At 30.6% G+C, this 22,145-nt stretch overlaps 1 protein-coding gene and 1 long non-coding RNA gene across 4 annotated transcripts; one reads left to right on the top strand and one right to left on the bottom strand.

Annotated features, from left to right (window-relative positions):
• Nucleotides 1-2,705: 2,705 nt before the first annotated feature.
• Nucleotides 2,706-17,375, bottom strand: LOC147080117 (uncharacterized). 2 transcript variants are annotated; one of them, XM_085960282.1, is made up of 8 exons: nucleotides 17,330-17,375; nucleotides 15,811-16,134; nucleotides 15,582-15,723; nucleotides 15,247-15,312; nucleotides 14,427-14,604; nucleotides 8,926-9,114; nucleotides 4,265-4,750; nucleotides 2,706-3,903 (listed from the first exon to the last, which is right to left on the bottom strand). In XM_085960282.1, the coding sequence occupies exons 2-8, from the start codon at nucleotides 16,124-16,126 to the stop codon at nucleotides 3,154-3,156; spliced, it is 2,127 nt and encodes a 708-aa protein (XP_085816408.1). In that variant the 5' UTR covers nucleotides 16,127-16,134; nucleotides 17,330-17,375; the 3' UTR covers nucleotides 2,706-3,153. The 2 variants fall into 2 exon arrangements, with proteins under 2 accessions (XP_085816408.1, XP_085816417.1); XM_085960291.1 differs by lacking the exons at nucleotides 8,926-9,114; nucleotides 17,330-17,375 and having other exon boundaries at nucleotides 15,811-16,126.
• A 237-nt stretch (nucleotides 17,376-17,612) lies between these two features.
• LOC147080116 (uncharacterized) lies at nucleotides 17,613-21,182 on the top strand. Of its 2 annotated transcripts, none has more exons than XR_015072195.1 (3): nucleotides 17,613-17,674; nucleotides 19,861-19,956; nucleotides 20,516-21,182. It is a non-coding gene; the product is annotated as an uncharacterized LOC147080116 (long non-coding RNA). The 2 variants fall into 2 exon arrangements; XR_015072194.1 differs by lacking the exon at nucleotides 17,613-17,674 and adding an exon at nucleotides 18,603-19,397.
• The last annotated feature ends 963 nt before the right edge of the window (nucleotides 21,183-22,145 follow it).

Below are 22,145 nucleotides of genomic sequence, written 5' to 3'. Positions count from 1 at the left end.
CAGACATTGTAATCTGTCAAAATATTGCTGAATAAAAAGGATGTTTATATAGCTGATCGAAGAATGCAAAATTTATTAAATACTCGTTTAAATATCATGATTTAGCATTCACAAGAATTAGTATTGTATATTACAAAATCAAATAATGTGACTCAGTACAAACTTTATAAAATAAAGTTACACTTAAAAAAATAAAGTCCAAAATTAAATTCAGAAAAAACATAAGTATATACAATTTAAGCAGATGATTAATCTGAACCAAAAAAATAATACTTATGTACTTTTTTATCACAAAACTTTAATAAACAATTTAAATTCAAAAAAACATAAACAATTTAAACAAATGAATAATTTGTACTAAAAAAATAATACGTTTTATGTACTTATGCAGAAATTTTACAATGACTAACTACTTAGGCACTTTTACAAATCACAGGTAAGTTTCAAATATCACAATCAAAATTTAATCATAAACAATATTAACAAAGGAATAGTATAAACTATTTAAACTCAGTTCATAACCAAAACGAAAAATGTACTCTTCCAGGATCATTGACTCACAAACAAAAAAAAACGTAAGAGGCCATAAATCACGGAATGAAAAAGAAATGGCTAAAACTCATTTTTTACTGGTCACAACTACAGTATGTAAGAAAGAAGTCTTTGTGAATCGGATAATGTTAGAGTAAGCTATACATTAAATCATAGATCTTGCAAAAATACAATGAATTTAGAATGAAAAGAATATAAAAAAATAAGTGTTTAACATGGACTTGAGCGGCTTTCATTTTAATTATTGCAGACATTGTAATCTGTCAAAATATGGCTGAATAAAAAGGATGTTTATATAGCTGATCGAAGACTGCAAAATTTATTAAATACTCGTTTAAATATCATGACTTAGCATTCACAAGAAGTAGTATTGTATATTACAAAATCAAATAATGTGACTCAGTACAAACTTTATAAAATAAAGTTACACTTAAAAAAATAAAGTCCAAAACCGTATAACAATGAAAATCTGTATAATAATTCAAAAATAGATTTTTTTTCAATACATACAATAATATGTGCAAATGACACATTTGCAGCTGCACACAATCACAAAAAATACTGTAAATTCTCAGTTCATCTTAGATATCCTAGATAGATTAGATTTCAGTTCATCTTGGTTAAAATTACATAACATGACTCTGTGCAAATATAATACACTAAAGATGCACTTAAAAAATGAAGTTAACAATCGTGTAACAATGAAAATCTCAGAAAATTTGTAAATTTGGATATGTATAATAATACAAAAATAGATTTTTTTTCAATAGGTATGTATCCAAATTAATTATCAAAAAATACTGTAAATTCTCAGTTCCATCTTAGATAATTATTTATGCCTACACTATTTTAATTCTGTCATGGAGTCGATTCTCGATATTACCTACTACACACAAAAACCCTTTTTTATTGGGAAAAGGATAGGTAAATTGTCAATCTTGCACATCTCAGGTGACTACAGAATACTTTAATTTATAATAAATAGGCTAGCATTAAATATGAATAGTTATGTTAATATCACTGGAAAATAACCTTTTGATTGGTACCCAAAAAAACTTTTAGTAATTACAAATATATTTTTATCCATCTAATTAACCACATAACCACCATGTGGACTTAAAAGAGTCCTGCAAAGGCAAATTCTATAATAAATTTTACAGAGCTACGGATCACAATAAATACTATAAATTCTCAGTTCCATCTTAGATAATTATTTATGCCTACACTATTCTAATTCTGTCATGGAGTCGATTCTCGATATTACCTACTAAACACAAAAATCTTTTTTAGTGGGAAAATGATAGGTAAATCAATTTTGCACATCTCAGGTGACTAGAGAATACTTTACTTTATAATAAATAGACCAGCATTAAATATAAAAAGTTACATTAATATCACTGGAAATACCACGTTTTGATTGTACCCAAAACAGTTTTAATAATTACAAATTTATTTTTATCAAACTAACAAACCACATAACCACCATGTGGAATAATCCTGCAAAGGCAAATGCTATAATAGATTCTATAATTCATTTTACAGTCGATCCCTGAAAGAATGCCATTAAATTGAACAATAATCACTCAGCAGGATTCGAATCTACATTTATTGTTAATCATTTCTAGGAATGGCAGCTTCTTTAGTGAACATTTGAAGTAATAAATATAATTCAATAATAAGATTAATCGACCAGCTATCACCAACTAACTCTTAGAAGAATGTCAGCATATCGCCTCACAAAATACTCTAGCAACATAGCCTAACAATAAATTGTAGGATAATGTCATGCATGTTTGAACCATATTTGTATAAAATTATAGCTTACTCCTACGAAATATAAGAAATACTAAGCTACAGACCTTTTAATAAAAAAAAACTCTAACGAATAAGCACTTTTGCGATACAATTTGAAAAGAATTGATTATTTTTTTAAACTATTGCTGATGTGACCAAGTTATAAATAAGTATATAAATTCAGTGCAAAAGTTCTTTTAAAATACACTGATATTGCCATAGATAATAATACAGAGAGATGAAAATTACATAATTAAAATTATAATGAGGTCATTTTAATAATCAGTCTATGGAACTTTATGTCTCTTTTTCTCAAAGACAGTATTAATTATTAATGGAAAGTTTATATTGTACTGTTAAGTCAGATGGCAGTACAAGTTACAGTTAAGTGCAGGTGGAATATTTTCGAAAATTGATTCATTGTAAATATGACACTTGAAGTATTACAAAGTCTGAAAAAAAACATTGATACTTAACTAAAAAAAAAACAATAAATAATAAAAAAAAAAGAAAAATATAAATATAAATCATTATCATCGCGGCCAGTTGAAGCACGGCGATTAAATAGCTAGAAATTAATTTCACTTGGAAATATGTAGGAATTCTTAGTAAATAAAGTATGTAAAAAATAAACTGAAAAGAAATACTTGAGAGATGAGATAAGATATTATACATACTTGGAATAACACTTATTATGTAGGTATCTATCAAATAAACATAAAAATATAAAAAAGAAATTTTCAAACAGATGATCGATTCCAAATAAACAAAAGCTGGGTCAGTCAGGTTTATGACAGAAGCACCAGTTTAATACTTCTTTTCATGAGGTGATTTTTGAACCACTTTTGCAGAACAGCTTTGTATTGAGTGCTGAAATCCCGATGTCCCAGGTCGTACACCAACATCACTATCTGTAATATTCAGCGTTTCGATTCCGTTACATAAATTCAGAATAATTTCTTCATAATTTGGCGAATTGTCTTGATGTGATTGTGCCACACCAACATTACTATCTGTAATATGCAGCGTTTCAATTCCACTACATAAATTCAAAATAATTTCGTCATAATTAGGTGGATTGTGCTGATATGATTTTGCCTTTCTAACAATTGGCACTGGAATTCTAGATTTTCTATTCAATTTGACAATTTTCGGTGCTTTAGTAAGACTCAGGGCTGACGCTGTTGTTGCATTCTTTGACGCCTTTCCAACAATTGGCACTGGAATTCTAGATTTTTTATTCAATTTGACAATTTGCGGTGCTTTAGTACGACTCAGGGCTGACGCGGCTGTTGCATCCTTTGAGAGACTCTTTACTGCGGTCGTTGTAACCACCTTTCCCAATGATTTAGTATTCTTTACCTGTGCTGTAAACACGGTTTTTTTATATATGAAAGATTCATTTCGGTAAATAACTGTTGTCTTCGGAGCATGTTTAGTTTTAGTTTGAGACCTACGTTTTTTCTTCAAATGGTCATCTTTTTTCTTTGCGTTGCAGATATCCACGGCATTAACGATAATATCAGTTTCTTCTCGTACTGTCATGGTCTTTTTTCTCTGCAAACAAGGAAAAATAATATAGTTAACACAGTACATAGCCATCGTAAATATTCTAAATGAAAAAGAAAACTTCTTGTTTTTGTAAGTTGCAAAATTGGCACAACAATTCGGTGTCGATATTGGCCGCCTCACGAAGAGGTCCATAACAGATATTTTTTACGAGAAATGGATGTCAGTAATTTATATCAACCTATCAGGTCCATTCTCTGGGTACACATTAAATACACAATTAAAAAAGACATGTATTATTTCAAGCGCCCACGACGGCCGAGCGGTAATATGTCAGCCTATAATGTGTTATGGGTCCTGGGTTCGAATTTTGGGTCTGGTGAAAAAAAGGAAAATAATATAAACTTACATTGCGCACAAGCCTAAAGTCCGTATATGCCCGTACTGCAGAAAGTAAATCGGCGATATGCTGTTTCACTGATGGTTTCAGTATCTTTGCTTCCACCACCCATTGTGGCCGCTGCTTGTTCAGGAGTACACTCTTGATTAAGACTTTTTCGCATATCACTGATAATTCGCTATTTAGATTAATCCACATTTTATGCATCCGGTCATCGGTTAGATCATCCAATTTATCGTATGCTCTGATTGCATCTTTTACACTGGCTCGTTCTGCTCCCAGCAAAAGACAATTGATAACAATAGACGACAGATGCTTAACTGTGTCCTCCTTTAATTTTAAAAATGCATTCGAGCAGAGGACAGCATTTAAATTAGATGCAATGTATTTAATGAATTGTTTGACAACTGCAAACGTCGCCACCATTTCACTGACGTTTTTATTATTCAGTATCGTTGCGAACATCGCTAAGTTTTCCATGATGTTGTCTTTGTTCTGAAATGAAAATACATTAGTTTAAATTCAATTATTGAAAATTAATATAAAACACAAATTCTACTCTGGATGGAGCATTATATAGACAATACGAGAACTACCATAACCTATTGACTGAAACTACTGACACAATAATACACAAAATAAAAATATAATACCTCTTTCGCTAGCGAACAAAATCTCATTCAAGAAAGTGAGAGAGTGCATATTATTGTGTATAAGTAATAATTTTCCCGTAAACAGATTCAACGGAAGATACCATAATTGTGGCTATAATAATTTCGATAGAGTCGCAGCGGTCAGTAAAGTGTCAATTACATTGAGCTTCTTTACGAGCTGTTTGTTGGCGACACTGGGCGACTTTACAGGCAGATTATAAATTCGCCAACAAACAGCTCGTAAAGTAGCTCAATGTAATTGAAGCTTAAATAATATTTTAGCATGTAGCATTTTAGCGTTTTTGACGAGATCACCGCGCACGCGCAGCTGATGCATACTAATATGTTGGAATTATTATCCAGTATTCAGATTTAGTCATCGTCGAGATGTTGGCCAAGTGGTAAGTACTGTGTAATATGAGGCGTCGAGTTACAAAACCCGCTCTACAGACTTTTTTGAGTTTTGAGTAAATGACGAAAAACTGTTTTGGGCATATCATGACGATTTAAGTGTAATTTTAGATATTATATTTCTTCCGTTACATACGGAAAAGTATAATAAAATGTCAAATCCAATGTATAAGCTGTATTTATTCAAATAAATGCATTTTAATTATCCCAAGAGCGGTCTTTGTCAGTCTCTACCTGACAGGCGGAATTTTTTTAAAAAGAGCGGAGTTTGTCGCACAATGGTACATTGTCGACAGGAGATGATAGTTTAGTAGCGGTCCGTATTTATTTTAATTATGTAATATATTTTCAAATTTACTTTGTCTAGAAAATATTTTGTAGCCATTCTTACCTAATGGTAGCTGTATATTTTTCGCATTGTACCTACATATTTAGCTGTTATATTGGTATGTAATATTTTTTAAAAATAGTGGTATTTACTTGTCTTGAAAATATTTTTTTTAGATTTAAAAAAATAGTTATTTAGTTGAATAGTGCCTACTTTTTACTATGTCAAATTGCCTTTGTACAACTTTCTAATTTTAATATGTTAATGTCATGTACTTATTTTTATTCTATAATAAACAAAAAAAAACCATTATCAAAAAATGTTACTTTTTCTGGAGACAATTAGTTATTACCTACATACCATGCAAATTATTTGTTTAATAGGTAACTAATCTTTTATAATTATATAAGTACCCTAATAATTCCTAATAATTTTAATATTAATGACCATATTTTGAATCAGAAAGATATTTTTAAACCCTTAGGCCCTCCTCCCACGGCGCAACTGAAATCTGACAGAACTGGTTTGTGAAGGATCTCATAAACTGGCCAATGTGATGCTTCGCACACGGCGCTACTGAAACTCAGTTGAAATAATAATCACATAACCTCAAACTGTCAAACTGGACTATCAGCTGTGTTGTACAAAACACGCGCGCTTATTAGGTTGTTTTAATTTAAGTTAATATTTAACAAACAATGTCTTCGAGCGGGTCAAGCGACGAGGAGACTTTGGTTTTGTATCAATACAACAGATACAGGAGTCAAAATAAAAGAAAATATTGGATTCATCCTTATATAGAAAGGAACATAAACTGCAGACTATTTGTTGCTGCAAAGGAACTGAAAGAAACCGATTCCAAATTTCTGGCTTTCTATAGAATGTCCAAGGAAAGCTACCTCGAGCTTGTTAGGATCATCACTCCTGCTATTCAAAAAGAAAATACAAACATGCTCGCTTCGCTCATCTTGTACTTTTGAGTTTTGACGTCTCTGGTTGTTTCCGTTTTTACGATATGACGCTAGCGGCTTTACGAAGTGCTACCAATTTTGGTAAGAAAATATAATTTTTCACCGAAATCTAATGATGTTGGTACCACTGTTTTACGGTGACTGGAAACTTCAGAGACCGCGCGACTAGCATGTCGCATCTCTTCGCGACCGTTTTGAAGCTGAGAGATTCCGGTCTCGCCGTCAGCGAGCCGCCATTGAAATACATTAGCTAGATACTGGCTGGAATTTTTGTTTCAGTTCCGACGGACATAAGTTGCGCCGTGGGAGGATGGCCTTAAGGTAATTATAAGATAATTTGAAATAACAATAACATATTTTTTAATAATATCAATAGCATAAATAAAAAAACCCAGCGGACCTAAGTACCGGCGTTTACCTAACTAATCCCTGTATTACCTGTGTCCCCAAATTCCATGTCTGTGGGAAACCCACCATTACCTACCAACCTATTTATTAAATGTAAAAATAAAATGATAATATTTTTAAGCTATATTATTCATAATCTACTTAGGTATATTAGATATTTTATAGCATTTAATTCAGAAACCAGATCCGATAAACAAAAGTCGCGATGTATGAGCTTACTTATTTTCCCACATAAATATTTATTACATATTTTCTGTTGTTCCTGCTACTTTTTATATACAAATAATAGTAAACGTGGAATTTCTGAAATTTATTGCAAAAACGTATTACAAAAGTAACGGTATTTCTACAAGATAGCACAGCATTGTTAACTATGTGTCGTTATTACAACTAAGCTAATCTACAAATTATTAAACATATTTGAATTAAAATTCATTATCGTTCATACGAATGATACAATTTTATGATGAAAAAAATTGTCCCGTGGAGATAATGATAAGGAATGTCATTTTTTATCAAGGGAGATGAAAAATATACCTAACGTAACATAACCTACTAAATCTATCATTTGTATAGTACAAATTATCAAACAAAAAGCATTTCTCCGACAGAAAATAGTTTTCCTTTAATTATATTTTTGACACAAACCAAATATTGATAAAAACGTGTGAGAACCTTATGATATTTTATTATATCACACAGAATATTAAATATAAATGACAACAAAAAATACACGTAAAACTAGAAAATAATATGAGCCACCACTGGGTTATTCATGACAATACAGCAAAATATAGTCAATTTTTAAATACGTTTCTTGGCGTAACAGGCTACATTTCCAAGCAGCTGAATTTTTCAAACGCTTCCTTGATTGTTCTTGTTGAGATTCCGTTACACTAACTATTGAAACATTCATTATTAAAAGTAAAAAATAGTAAAATAATTGAAGCAAAATTATGACGCGCACGAGAAAACGGTTTGACGGTCTGTATGGAGATTAAAGGATTCGTGAAGAGTCATTATTTAAATCGCGGCGTCTGATTGGCCGGTTACGCAGAGAGGTTTTACCAGAAGAAATTTATTTTAAGAGCGGGTTTAGTCAGTCTCCTCGATATTTATTTTGATTTTTTGAAGAAACAGAGAGGGATTTAAAACTCTCACCTAGAACAGAAGATAGGTCTTACGAAAGAGCTCCTGCGTACATTCATAACTATTTTTTTTGAAAAATCGCCCAGAGCGGGTTTTGTAACTCTACGCCTCATATGATGTATTGTATGACAAAGTAACAGCTCTGTATTTTTTTTTAATAATCGTATGTAATATTATATAATATACATAACAAAGATTAGTTGAATGAAATTGATTATCGAATTAATATAATGTCACTGCCACTGCTAGGTAGATACTAAATTAATGAGTTACTTTTTTTAAATAACTTTTGTATAAATGTCATATTTCAAAACTTCAATACGAAAGATTATTAAAATTAAAAGCTAAATGATATGATTTTATATCACCAACAAGCCACATTTGACTTACATTAATACATCTAAACAAGCATACTTGGTATTTTATATAACATATAGATAGATATTACTATAATCGCGTGGCAGCAGAATTCCGCACGTGCCATAGGTTTGCCACCGCTGCATCAGTGCAAACACGCCATAGTAGGTTACTTGTGATAATTGTGAATAAGATTTTTTTCAACACAAATTTAATTTAAAACCATTAATATGGGGGAAAAAAAGAAATGTAATCGTTTACAAATTAATTAGTTTAGAGGTTAAAACCATAGAGATAGGTACATTGTGTAACTACTCCAGTACAAATATATTATCACGGTAATATAAGAAAAAATCAAATTCCATTATTCTAATATACATTCTTTTAACTCACCAGTTCTGGATGGTAATCTTTGAAAACCATCTCAACTACATTATTTGGTAATTCGAATTGCGCAATACCGCTTTTGAATATTTCAATATATTTTCTGACCCATTTCAAAACTGTGCTGAACATATCATTTTCTGTAGAGTGCGTTAATCTTAAGCACTCTAGCCCTGACACTTTGCAGGTGGAACAAGGCTGAAAAGAAAAACATGACAAATGTGTAGTATCACATCACAAAGAAAGGCTGACACATGAATAAAATTTATAATATTTTTGTTGCTCTGTTGTAAAATTTTACAATAAAAAATTCACGGACGCAACAACTTTACTATATTATTATTTTAACAATAAAATTACTGTCAATACCAAGGTGACTGTTATATCATCGAGCTATAAAAATCATCTAAGCTTCTGTTGGTAATGTGAAGCGGGTGTTGTGGCACAGCTATAAATGTGAAATAGTGCAGATCGCAGACTGCAGTGTAACTCTGCATTTCCAAAATTTTAACAATATGGTGAAAAACAATTATTGATAATTGGTATTGTGTAGTTGTTGGACAAAGTGATCCTAATAATTAATAAAAATGTGAAATTAGTATGTGACGAGTTGTTATATATTAAAATATTTAAAAAAATTAACACTGCGAATAATAATATATATGGTACACAGCTACGATGCTACGAGTCTATAATGCGTTTATTTGACGACAGTGTTGCACTTTTATAAATCGCTTGCAGGTACACGCTTGGCAAATATCGTAATAAATACATAAAACAGACATACACAAACGTAATGCGTTACAAATACCTGAATTTTAAACAAAAAGTGATCATCTACATCTCGCAAGCGAAACAATAATAAAGACAGATAGGTACCTATCCCATTATATTCGTCTTGGCAAATTGGCAAAAAAGAAACAGCATAATGCATAATTGCACAAAATAATTTCACCCACGAACATGCGCATGCATAAACGACTATTATATTATCACACTTGTTTTACATGAATTCTACATCATAAAAATTGCATTCGCATTCGCATATTCATCATGTAAATATGTATATCGATTCTGTTTATAAACAACGGGGTATATATATATATATACATCCCGCTATCATTACTGCGTCATCTAATAGGACACTTTCATTCAATCTTGCGTCCAACTGTAATACGGCGTCCGGTATACGGACGCAGAATTGAATTCATGTAATTTTACGTTATCTCATCTCCCAACCGCTCATAGTCTAAAAACGAAAATAGCCCAGACGCAGTTTTGTTACCTCATAGGAACAAAATATGTATTTGTAGTTTGCAGTTTTGTCGCTGACGGCGCTACTAGCCATGATTGTATATTTGTGCACGTATCTTTTGTTTACAATGTGTCGCGTGTCGTACGTCCTACGATTGGCAACGCTGTATTCCAGATTTATAATGTCAGCACGGGTAATGCAAAAATAATATTTATTTATTCATTGCTCATTCCTATGATGTGACCTTCGGATAGTCGCGATGTATGGTAAATTAGGTAGGTATGTATTATTATTTTATCGCATTACCGTTATTGTTTCGGATACTGTTTTGGAGTTTTAGTAACCTACTTAGCATTAAATTTTTGTACAGTATCATAAATATCTTTATTTTTATTGTTGGTAGGGAAAGATACTTTATTGAGCTTAGCAATTTTTTGCAAGAGTTTATTACCAGCTATTTTATTGATACTCGTATGTTTTTATCAATCATCTTAACTTTATTTTGGTACTTATAGGTAATTCTTGTATTTTTGTTTTTTGTTAAACTATTTTTCATTATATATTGGGTTACTTTTTTCTTATACATAATTGTGTTTTTGCCAAAAACCTAACTTTATTTAGGCATTGTTTTTGTTATTTTTTTAATTATTAAATTATGTAACTATTTTGAAGTACATATTGGGTGCCTATTATTTTTATCCACTAATGTTTCTGCTAACTACCAACCTAACTTTATTTAGGAATAGTTATTTTCTATTATTAATTTGTATGATTATTTTTAAGTACAGATCGGGTAGGTACCTTTTTTTCCTATCCACTATTGTATAATTTTATCAATTACCTTAACTATATTAAGGTATTATGTACCAATAAAATGAAAATACTTTTTATGTGTGTCACGACACCCAATTATTATTGAATACTACGTTATTTTCAATGTATAAAAGATAAATAATATTTCATTATAAAAACCTTTTTTATTAATTGTTTCGGTACTGTTCGGTTATACGGAATACAGCGGAAAACACATTTTGAAAATAGCCGAGAAACTGGATTATTTGTTAGGTTAATCTAACCAAACCTAACCAAACCTAACCTAAACTAACCCAACCTAACCTAAACTAACCCAAACTAACAAATAATCCAGTATATCGGGTATTCTAAAAATGCGTTTTCCGCTGTATTCCGTATAACCGAACAGTACCATTGTTTCGTTACATTTTATGCTTTTCCTTTAAGATAAGGTAGTGACATAGCTAAGGGTTTTGCCGTCAAGGACGGTCCTTGAGTTTGCCGCCCTCTAATTTCCTTTTAAAAATGATATTTAAGGAAATGTTTAAAATACGAAGATACACGTTTTTACAATTGAATGGGTTATTACAAGACAATAATATGCCACAAAAACATTGTTTTGAGATATGAGCATTTTTATATTATCATAGCCGTTTTGCTGTGTTCATTTGTGTGTACTATTATTAATCTACACATCACAAGGAAAAACATAATATGATTTATCCATTGGCTATTAAAATATGAATGTATAAAAAAAAAATTGTGGCTTATGACTATTTTTCTTTCACCCAGCATCGGTTAGACCCTGGACAATGATGATGACATTGTATAAACTAAATAAATATCTAGTTTTTTTGTGTTTATTCAAATGTAGGTACCTATACAGGTATTATGCTATTAATTTTATATTAAACACTCTGCTTATACAATTAATGAATCCGCAAAATATAGTTTCACTTATCAGAGTAAAGGGAATCAGAGAATTTTGAAACTTAATTACCACCTACCAGTGGCAAAGGATGGAGATAGGCTGTTAAGATCAGCTATAAATAGTGCACATAAAATTTTGTCAGTCATACGTATTTGTTTTCATTAAAATAAGACTACAATTTACACACGGTATTTTTTAGCTTTTAAAATGTAATTAGACCCTGCGAAACCAATCCATAATAAATAACAGTCAAAAGATATTCATCTATCTATAAAATATCTAAATTTATGCAATTAAATCAAATGTAACTTTAGACATGTTATGGATGTTTAGGATGTTTATTGAATTTAAAAAAATGAACCAACAATATTTGTAATAATATGTAATCCAACGAAAACTAATAAGTATGAATGAAAAAGTGTGTAAAATTTTGTAGTATCGCCCAAACTATACCAAAACTATTATGGTTTGGTTTAGGCAGGGCTTAATTGATTTTTTAAAACAAACCAGCACCCTCTGTAAATTGTAGTCTTACTTCAATAAAAACAAATACCTATGACTAACAAAAAACTATTTATGGCGGATCTTAAAAGCCCACGTCCACCCTTCGCTACTGCCACCTACTATATAGAAGATATCAAGATCTCCGATACTTAAAAATAAGTATTCCAGCAAAGACGGAAGAAAATTGAGGCGGGAGAATGAAAAGACAAAGGTTGGAAAATACCCAACATTACATATATCAATCATATCACGAAACATAATAATATAAATACGAGTACAATTCCAATTTTTCTATTCTAAATAATAGTCTCCAAAATACTCATAATTACGCACGAACGCTTTCACATTCAATAACAACGTACCTAACTATAAAACAAAAACGTAAAGAAATAGTGGCAACGTTGCAAGACGTCCGATTGTTGGGATAATCTAACGAAATATAAAAGTTGGACGCACTAGACGCTACCCACTATAACGAAATATATGCAGGACGCCTTAATGTATTAATATGAAAGGAGTCCCGATAAGCGGGTTATTAAAAGGTGGTTTTTTGTTTTTGTATATTTTTAAATAAACGTTTTTCAAAAATTTAAATACCTCACGGTTGTCAGATGCATGACAAAAAGAATATACTTTATTTAAATTTACGAAAAATCAAGTCTTTCTGATGGACGCTATACTGTGGGGTCTGTAAAAGGACGCACCAATGATAGCTGGATTTATATATATATATATATACACGACATCTAGAAAAAATTTATGAATCTAATGGAAAACCACTCATCTGCTAAATAAATAATTGGATAGAGACCAACAAGTTGATCGTTCCAACAATTACTACTCGTAAGTCATTTGAGTAGATCATGATAATCTGTTAAAAAAAGTGATTAGGTTGTCAGATTTAAAAATCTTAACGACCCATGTGCGCCAAGGTCATAGGTACGTATGTCAAAATAGAGATTTTATGGTATTTTCATTCCATAAATTCATGGACATTCCTTAAACGTTGAAGATAATCTATTTATATAATTTTGAAGCCTTATTATCCTTTATATTTACATAAAATAGTATTATTTTAAAACTCTCAATATAATGTTTTAGAATATAGTCAAACACATTTATAAAACCATTACTAAAATTGTTGTTAACATTATAATATAGTAAAATATTTACGATAAAATTTTTTATTTATAATCTCTGCGATCTCAAATTTGACAAGAATTAGACATTTTCTTATTCAAAAATTGGGCACGATTAACACATTTGAAGATAATTCTTAAGACACTGATTATAAGCCATGGCTTTGACCATTCAAACGTGATAAAATATCCTACGAATAACGATTGTTTTATAATACTTATTGACCTAATAATAAGGTAAGTACTATTTTTTTTTTAAATACGCTATTTTTATTGGCATTTCCCAGTGCTAAGCTTCAACATACATTGTAGCCATAAATTGTCAAACGATAACTGAAGTAGGAAGTAAGATCATGTTACCGCGCGTGTATGAACAAGTACCAAACCGAAAGAAAAAAAAACGGTGTGTACTTGGGTACTCGGTTGGTCGTAACGGAACAAAAACAAAACCTGTGATAACCTAGATTCTTCGACTAGCTCTTAATTATCTTGTCAAATTACACACTCAAGAAAAAGGACCTCTTATTGGAACACCGTTGGTTTATTTCTATACACTTTAACTTATATTCAAATATAAAATTCTAATCTAAAACATTAGATCGAGAGGTTTAAAAGAATATCTACTATTTTATGTAGTAAAAATACTTTAAGCAGTCATCAAATATTAAGGGATAATAAGGCTTCAAAATTATATAACAAGATTATCAACGACGTTTAAGGAATGTCCACGCTTATGCTCTGAAAATAACATAAAATCTCAATTAAGACCTACGTGGGGCATGTGGGCACTTAAGAAAAATGTATTGTTTCGCAGAAGGATCACTCAGCTATGAGTACCATATCAAATATTTTGTGCTCGCAACAAATATGATAGTATGAAAACACTTACCTCATGGAAATAATGGCAATATCTTCTGGCCAGGGCATCATCCAAAGAAGCGGATATCCCATCGGAGCGCAGCTTTGCTGCTAGGTCAGCCAAATCCTCCAGGTTAACACATTTTGGCACTTCGATGGTTCCCGCATACAGGTGGCATATAGCAAAATGGACGGTCCTAAACATGTATCTGAAAAGAAAACCGAAGAACACGATTAAAAAAAACAATATTTTATAGAAATGACTACCCCTAGGGCAGTGATGGTGTATCAACAAATATATTCATAATAGTTGGGTGGCGAATATTAGGGGAAAAAATATAAATTAGGAACATTATGTACATACTTATTATGTTATCACATTGATACTGAAGACACGACATTGAGCCTAACTCAGTGACGTATTAGATATATCTACCTCAAGAGAATCTCAATCAGGCCTGCCTGTTCTTCAAACCAACCTAATTCCGGCATCTTGTAAGGCCGTTAAATACCATTCACATAAAGTATATGATAAAACTACGTGATGCTGGCATAACATGGGAAAATGCAATAGGACTGGAGAGCGACAGGGATTATTGGAGGTGCTGTGTGGCATTCATATGCTCAAACTAAGGAATGGACATGAACTAAGAAAAAGTTATTTGCATCAACATCCAAAGTAGAACATGACCGCCTGCCGAAAGGAATATTAGTTCATTTGGCTTAGAGTAACACTACAAATTTAACCGTTATTTTAAAATTATTAAAAATGCCAAGCATTAAAGAAAAAATAAAAAAATTAATGTAAATATGAATATGGAAACAAACATAAATTAAAAAAGAAATCATACCCGTCGAGAGCTATAACCTCTTCATACTTGCATTCACCGCTTAACACTCTTGCAAAATAGTGGCACCTGGAAAAGAATTGTTTAATAATTATTATCAAAACCAAAAAATCCTTAGAAACACCAAAAGATAGACATTTTTCATTCATTTTAAGATTCAAAAAGAAACTCTTTGAAAATGCAACCTACATTGTATTTATTTGTAGGATACCATAAAAGTAAACCAATACAATATGAAATCTGAGTAGCAACTAACGAAATTGTCACTCACAAGAAGTTGTAAATAAACAACTTAGTAAAGTAAACTCATTTCATAATTTATTTTAAGTCATTCATACCTTGAAATGAGAACATTTTTATGGGCTTTGATTTGCATCTCCTCGTCTGTAAGTATAGTAAGATCCCAGCATATCTCTTTTAGGAAGATTGTCAGCAAGTCCACGGCGAAGGAACTCCCCGGTGTATAATTTGTAAAAGGGACTGAAAATTGTATTCAATAATTTATTAATAGAAGTTTGGCATGTATTCATTTGAATCAGATTCATATTAGTTTGAAAATATTCTTACCTATAGGTTGTGTCTGAGGTACTACTTCATCATCGATTTCAAAGCTCACAGGTCTGCTCTTCTTTAGCTGAGTGGTTAATGTTGGGAAGATTCTGAGAACACTAGATAAGTTGTAAATTACCACCGATGTATCCAAAATTATATTATTTGGTGAATTTGTCATGTGCAAAGTCGGAGCGGATTCGGTCATTTTTTGAGAACCTATTCTCGCAAATCTCTCATCAAATGCTATGAAATACGATTCATATTTTTTTTTTTTATCTTTTCTATCTGATAGTTTTGGTTTCTGTAATTCTTCCTTGTTTTCACTCGACATTATAAATTCTGAAACAAAACAAGAAGCCAAATTTTAAACCAATTTAAGTAATATAAACCAGGAATTGGTTATTGATAATTATGTATTTTAAAACTTTAAAAGAATGTCAAAATTTGAAGTTTGTGCAGCTTTGTAGTTGGCCTTTTCATATTAGGATCATTATAGTTTGGATTCGATGTTCCATAGCTCTGGACGTAAATAAACCACAATACCCTGTCGTTTCTCCATTTATTCATTGTACGTAGTGTGAATTGACGATTAGTAATAACACCATAATAATATTAATAACGACACAGCGAAAAATTACAACAACGTATTGTCGAATCGGCTGTCACAAATGTTTTTCTTATTGCTAGGGGTGAGGTCAAACAGAGACGCACAAATGGAGTAGAGCGAGAATGAAATAGATTTATCTAGCAATTATTGCTTTATTTTTTAATTGAGTTCGATATTCGATATATCGACCAACCGTGCTGCCAGAAAGCAAAGACAATAGATGGTAAGTTTCGGCAACGTAGACTACTATTTTCGTATTTTGGGGAACTTTTAACAGCAACACAATTGCCGTCAAAAGTTGTTCGTTTACGAGCCCCTTTATGTCACGTTAAAACACAATTATTTAGACAGATAAACGAATAAATATGCGATTAATCTATGCACTTTGTGATGAAATACATTTTCAATGCGATGCGATGTCAGTTTATAATATGCTCGCACAATGATATCAGAAATTATGTTTGCGATTAATCAATGATATCATGTTTTCCAATTAAACACACAAATTCATGACAAGGTCGCTTGTATCTCATGAAAAATGACGATGTTTTAAATGGAATGAAAGCACTTTCAACGAAACTTTTAAAAATTGGAACACAACAGACATAACCTCAAACCGAATGATTTGAATATAGGTACCCAACTCAATGAAAATCTACACACATAAACAGATAAATTAGCCAACTGTAATACGTTTAGTCTCACGGAATGTAGATACAAGCTAAGAGTTGTGTATTTAATTGGACAAGACACCAATCTGAGAGTAAGGTTAAATTCGATGAAGTGAAACAAAATCTACAAATTACTGATTTTCGGCAATGTTCAAACACTAGAGTCGACTAATGTCACGTTAAAACACAATTATTTAGACAAATAAACGAATAAATATGCAATTAATCTAATCATCTACGTTTTATGAATTAATACCTGTCAAAAAACGTCAACGCGAATGGAATCGGACACTTAATAGTTTGTCATATTATTATTAAAATACTGACATTAGTCTATGATACTGACCATAGACTTGGTAATAATAATTATATGAATGTACCTATTTGTATTATAATCCAGATTCTGGATTTACAGTAATTTTAATTCACAAAGGCGTTATTTATAAAAATTACATAATATTATGGGATGATAATATTTAAATTTAATAAATACTACAGATCATCTTGTCTATGGCCTTTATCATAATACGATACATAACCTAAAAATGTGACGTTTACGAAGTAAAAATGTAGTCACGATAATTTTAGCAAGCTTTCTTCGGTAATTATGCCGCAGATGCCGTCATGAGCTTCGGGATATACTTTCATAATTGCTCATATTTTTATACGCCATTTTTTATATAAGTAGATAATGAAATGTATAGATTAATTCACCTATTACAATTTCCATGATTACAATAGCGATGGTGCTACAAAAACAGTATTTTGGCAATCTCACTTATGCTATGATTGCAAATCAATGCGATGATTGAACAACTCAAATCATTGTCATTTGAATGTAGATTCGGTTGCGATGATCGCATGAGTAAAATGACAGCATTAGATCTTTATAAGTAATACAAATGGCAAAAAAATTAGCTTCTTCAGTCACTGTCCACACTTATGGATAACTTTCTTGAGATTTCATCGCTGTGGTCATATGAATGTTAGTCGGCTCTCAGTCGCCTCGTGTGCCGCACAGCCATAAATCAAACTTTCAGAGAATCGCGATCCAATGTTGCTTGTGGAGACCGCACACATCTACCTAGCGACAGTCGAAACGTATAAACGGAATGCCCAATTCATAGGGTTTTGTATGAAATCTGGCGCCTTCGACTCGGAGCCCGAGAAGCATGCTAAAACAGTCTTGTACATAGTCTATTATGCGATTGATGATTTTGCACCCTTCATCAATGTTTGCCATATTCTCAACAGTGAGATGTGTTATTTACTCCCGGGAGGCAGCATGAGCATAGGTAGAATGACATTTTGTTGGCTACACACAACATCTATTAGTCTCAGTGTCCAAGGCGTCAGGGATCTGATATGACTGACAATTTTTATTATTTAATAGAAAACAAATACCTAGTAAAGATACTTAATTTTATTATTTGTGTAATGGAATACATGGTAATTTTGGACTGATATTTATGACACAAACAAGTTAAATAGGTAATCCTTTTTATGACACTTCGAAATAGTGAGTTTTTACAAAAGACCGATAAATTTTGTGGGAATATTACCTTTTTATAATAATATTATGACTTCGGCTAAGATCAAAATAAATTCAAACATTAAATTATTGAATGTGGGCCTAAGTACACCACATGTACATAATATTTTTGCAAATATGACAATGTAGCCAGTATTGTTATTATATTATCACTTTAAATATGTCTCGTAGACAAAATCATTAAATTTACTCACTTCTAAGTATCCTGGGAAAATAATTTTATTTGGCGGGATGTCCTAAGAGGATTAGGCGGGCTTTCACAGAGACGCATTTATTGGCCGCAATAAAACATTAACAAAAATATACAAAATGCAGTCAAAGAAGCATTTATTCGTTTCTACATAAATATTGAAGAATTTCTTTTAATTTTGAATTTTTGGGCTTGGTGCCTTATATTATACCTATATATTATTATAATAGAAATTTAGGAAAAGACGAAACAAATAAAACGTCGTGTAGATGGTAAAATGTACACAGAATAATTTCTTCGTTTAACTTTCCCATTGATTAGCGACTGAGAATTTTTATCATTAATTACAAATAAGTATTAAGTACCTACCTATGTAATCTTTGTGTTTATGACTAGTGACCTAATTGGTATTAATTTATATGATTTTATGATCAACGGTTTATAATTATCGTTATTTTCTTTAAAATTTAATTAGTACTTATACCATGTCTGATCGCGCAAAACATATATTGCATTTAGCATCGGGTGGACATCAAAATAAATTATCAATTAATTTAAAAAAATCTAGTAGTGGTGAGAGTGGTAAGTGCATACATTTACATACTTTTTACTTATTGATTATGATTGTTTTATTATTATGAAAGTTATTAGCTATTTAATCCTAGTATAATTGGACAGAGTTTACATTTTGTATAATTACCTAAATAAAAAAGAATTAGATATGAATGAAAATTAATATTGTATATGATATGTTTCTTTGAAAGTTCATAATGAAACGCTTAGATAATGATATCCACTATTTAAAGAAAATACTATTTGATAACCAATTAGCTTATGTTAATATTAAGTTGATTAATTTATAACGCAATGATTGCTGGTTTGCGCTAACCCTCTAAAATAATTTTATTTTGTGCATTTCTTCATTGTAATTCATACTTTATATATATATATACTTATATATTTAACTACTTTACTATTTAAATGAGATATTTTATGAATATCTACCAAATCATGGTATCTAATGTGCTTGTGTATTGATTTACAGATTATACTACTTGTATATTGGATGAAGCAAGTGGCGTATTCTGCAATGTGAAAAACATGGTGAATGAAGAATCCCTTGACAACGATGAAGTCATAGGTAAGCATAATATGATATAACCACTATAACAACGTAAGACTATTAAAATATTATTCGATTCTTGGTGAAGAGACTGTGTGTGTATTAACCACTTATTAAAATATAATACAATTTATGTAATATTATTTGACATAATTTCACAACAAACAGGACCGTTTTTTTATGCTTCAATAGAAGATTTTATTTTTTTAAAGATTTTGTGTTGGTTTATAAGTTTTATAACACTATCCAATCAAAGTAGAAGAAACTAACCCTCATAGGTAGTAAATTATGGGGAATAAGTATTTGAATTATATTGCGTTTTATATTGATAAAACCTATTTTTTTGTTATATATGTAGCAGACGATCTATGTATTTTCTGAATACCACGAAATATTGAGATGTTAGAAAAGATTTAAGTTTTATTATTTCTGAAAAATAAGCAATTCTATAAGGTTAGGTACTGTAAACTCATCTTTAGGAATGTTTTTTACTGGTATCACTCTGTTATCTACTTTTTTAATCATAGGGTATATACATTGGAGTATTAAATTATAATTTTATATTTTGTTTTTACAGATTCTAACGATACGACAGATAAGGATTACAATTCTAGCTATTCAGAATACTGTCCCAGTATAATTTCGTTTACATCGAGTGCTCCAGATATTGACGAATCTCCTGAAGTTTTGGATTACTTAATGGATGAAATATCGAAACCGCAAACTGATTCAATACAAACATACCGCAATGATTATCAAGATATTGCGATTCCGTCCACTTCAGTGCATTGTAATGACATAATCGCCATTCCAGAAATCATAATGGACAATGATACCTTGACAAATGAAAAACCAAATAATCCCAATTCGACTACACATGATGAAAATGATGTACGATCAACGTATTCTCCATCTAAAGGTGCAAAGAGAAGACGACAAGAAATTAATTGGAAAAAAAATATTTTGAAAACATCAATCAATACTGGCTCCACATATATTTCGAAGGCAGGAAAAATAGTCGATTGGTGTATAAACTATACAATAAAAGTAATAAAATGTGAGATATTTGTATTAGCATAAAATAATTAATAACATTATGATTGTTCTTTCCATATTTTTAATTTAAATTGTGTTATCAATAATCCAATAAAATTAATTAAATGTGATTTATTTGTATTAACATAAAATAATTATTAACAATATGATTGTTATCTCCATATTTTTAATATAAATTGTGTTATCAGTAATCCAATAAAATGTGATTTATTTGTATTAATATAAAATAATTATTAACATTACGATTGTTCTTTCCATATTTTTAATGTAAATTGTGTTATCAATAATCCAATAAAATGTGATTTATTTGTATTAGCATAAAATAATTATTGACATTATGATTGTTCTTTCCATATTTTTAATATAAATTGTGTTATCAATAATCCAATAAAATGAATAAAATGTGATTTATTTGTATTAACACAAAATATTTATTAACATTATGATTGTTCTTTCCATATTTTTAATGTAAATTGTGTTATTATGTATAAAAGTAAACATTTTTTTCTCTCTCGTGGTTACTTGCGTTATATTTTAATTTCTTACATAACTTTTTTTATCCTTCCATAATTACTATTTTCCTGAATAATTTATATTACTTATTGTACATATTAACAATATTTATATAAATAACTAAAATAATTTTTTTTTTGATTTTTTAAAAATTATCATACTTAGATACTTTTCTGTAATAAAAACTTCATACAAAAAAACTGTATGTCAATATGTCTCCTTACTCTTTGTCATTATTTTGTATTCACGCTGTCCTATTTCGAGCTAAATAATGCGCTATAATGGTTGTTCCGTACAAGAGCACGATAACTATGGTTGTGTTTAATAAAATCGTATAGAGTAAGAAAAACGCGACGTAAAAAACCGTTCTATACCAGAATATAAGTCTGCTGTGCGGAGTCAGTGATCTATTTTGTCCGCGCAAAAGCATGTTGAACCGAGTCAAAACATCAAGCGCGTAATATTATTCCAAATAAAAACGATTTTTGGTCATTATCTTAGCTGTTAATCAATTAATCACCATTAAATTTTGATAGAAATATAGACCATAAAATGGTCTATCTGATTTACTTAAATAAGATTAGAAAAAACTCACTCATTTTATATGATGAATTTAATAGCGTAAATATTTTAGTTTT

Source organism: Rhyacophila brunnea, unplaced genomic scaffold, assembly GCF_057557595.1.
Source record: "Rhyacophila brunnea isolate RB1 unplaced genomic scaffold, BYU_Rbru_1.0 scaffold_1, whole genome shotgun sequence".
Taxonomy (NCBI): domain Eukaryota; kingdom Metazoa; phylum Arthropoda; class Insecta; order Trichoptera; family Rhyacophilidae; genus Rhyacophila; species Rhyacophila brunnea.
Note: the sequence above shows the minus strand (reverse complement) of the source record. Positions and strands in the feature narration are given on the sequence as shown.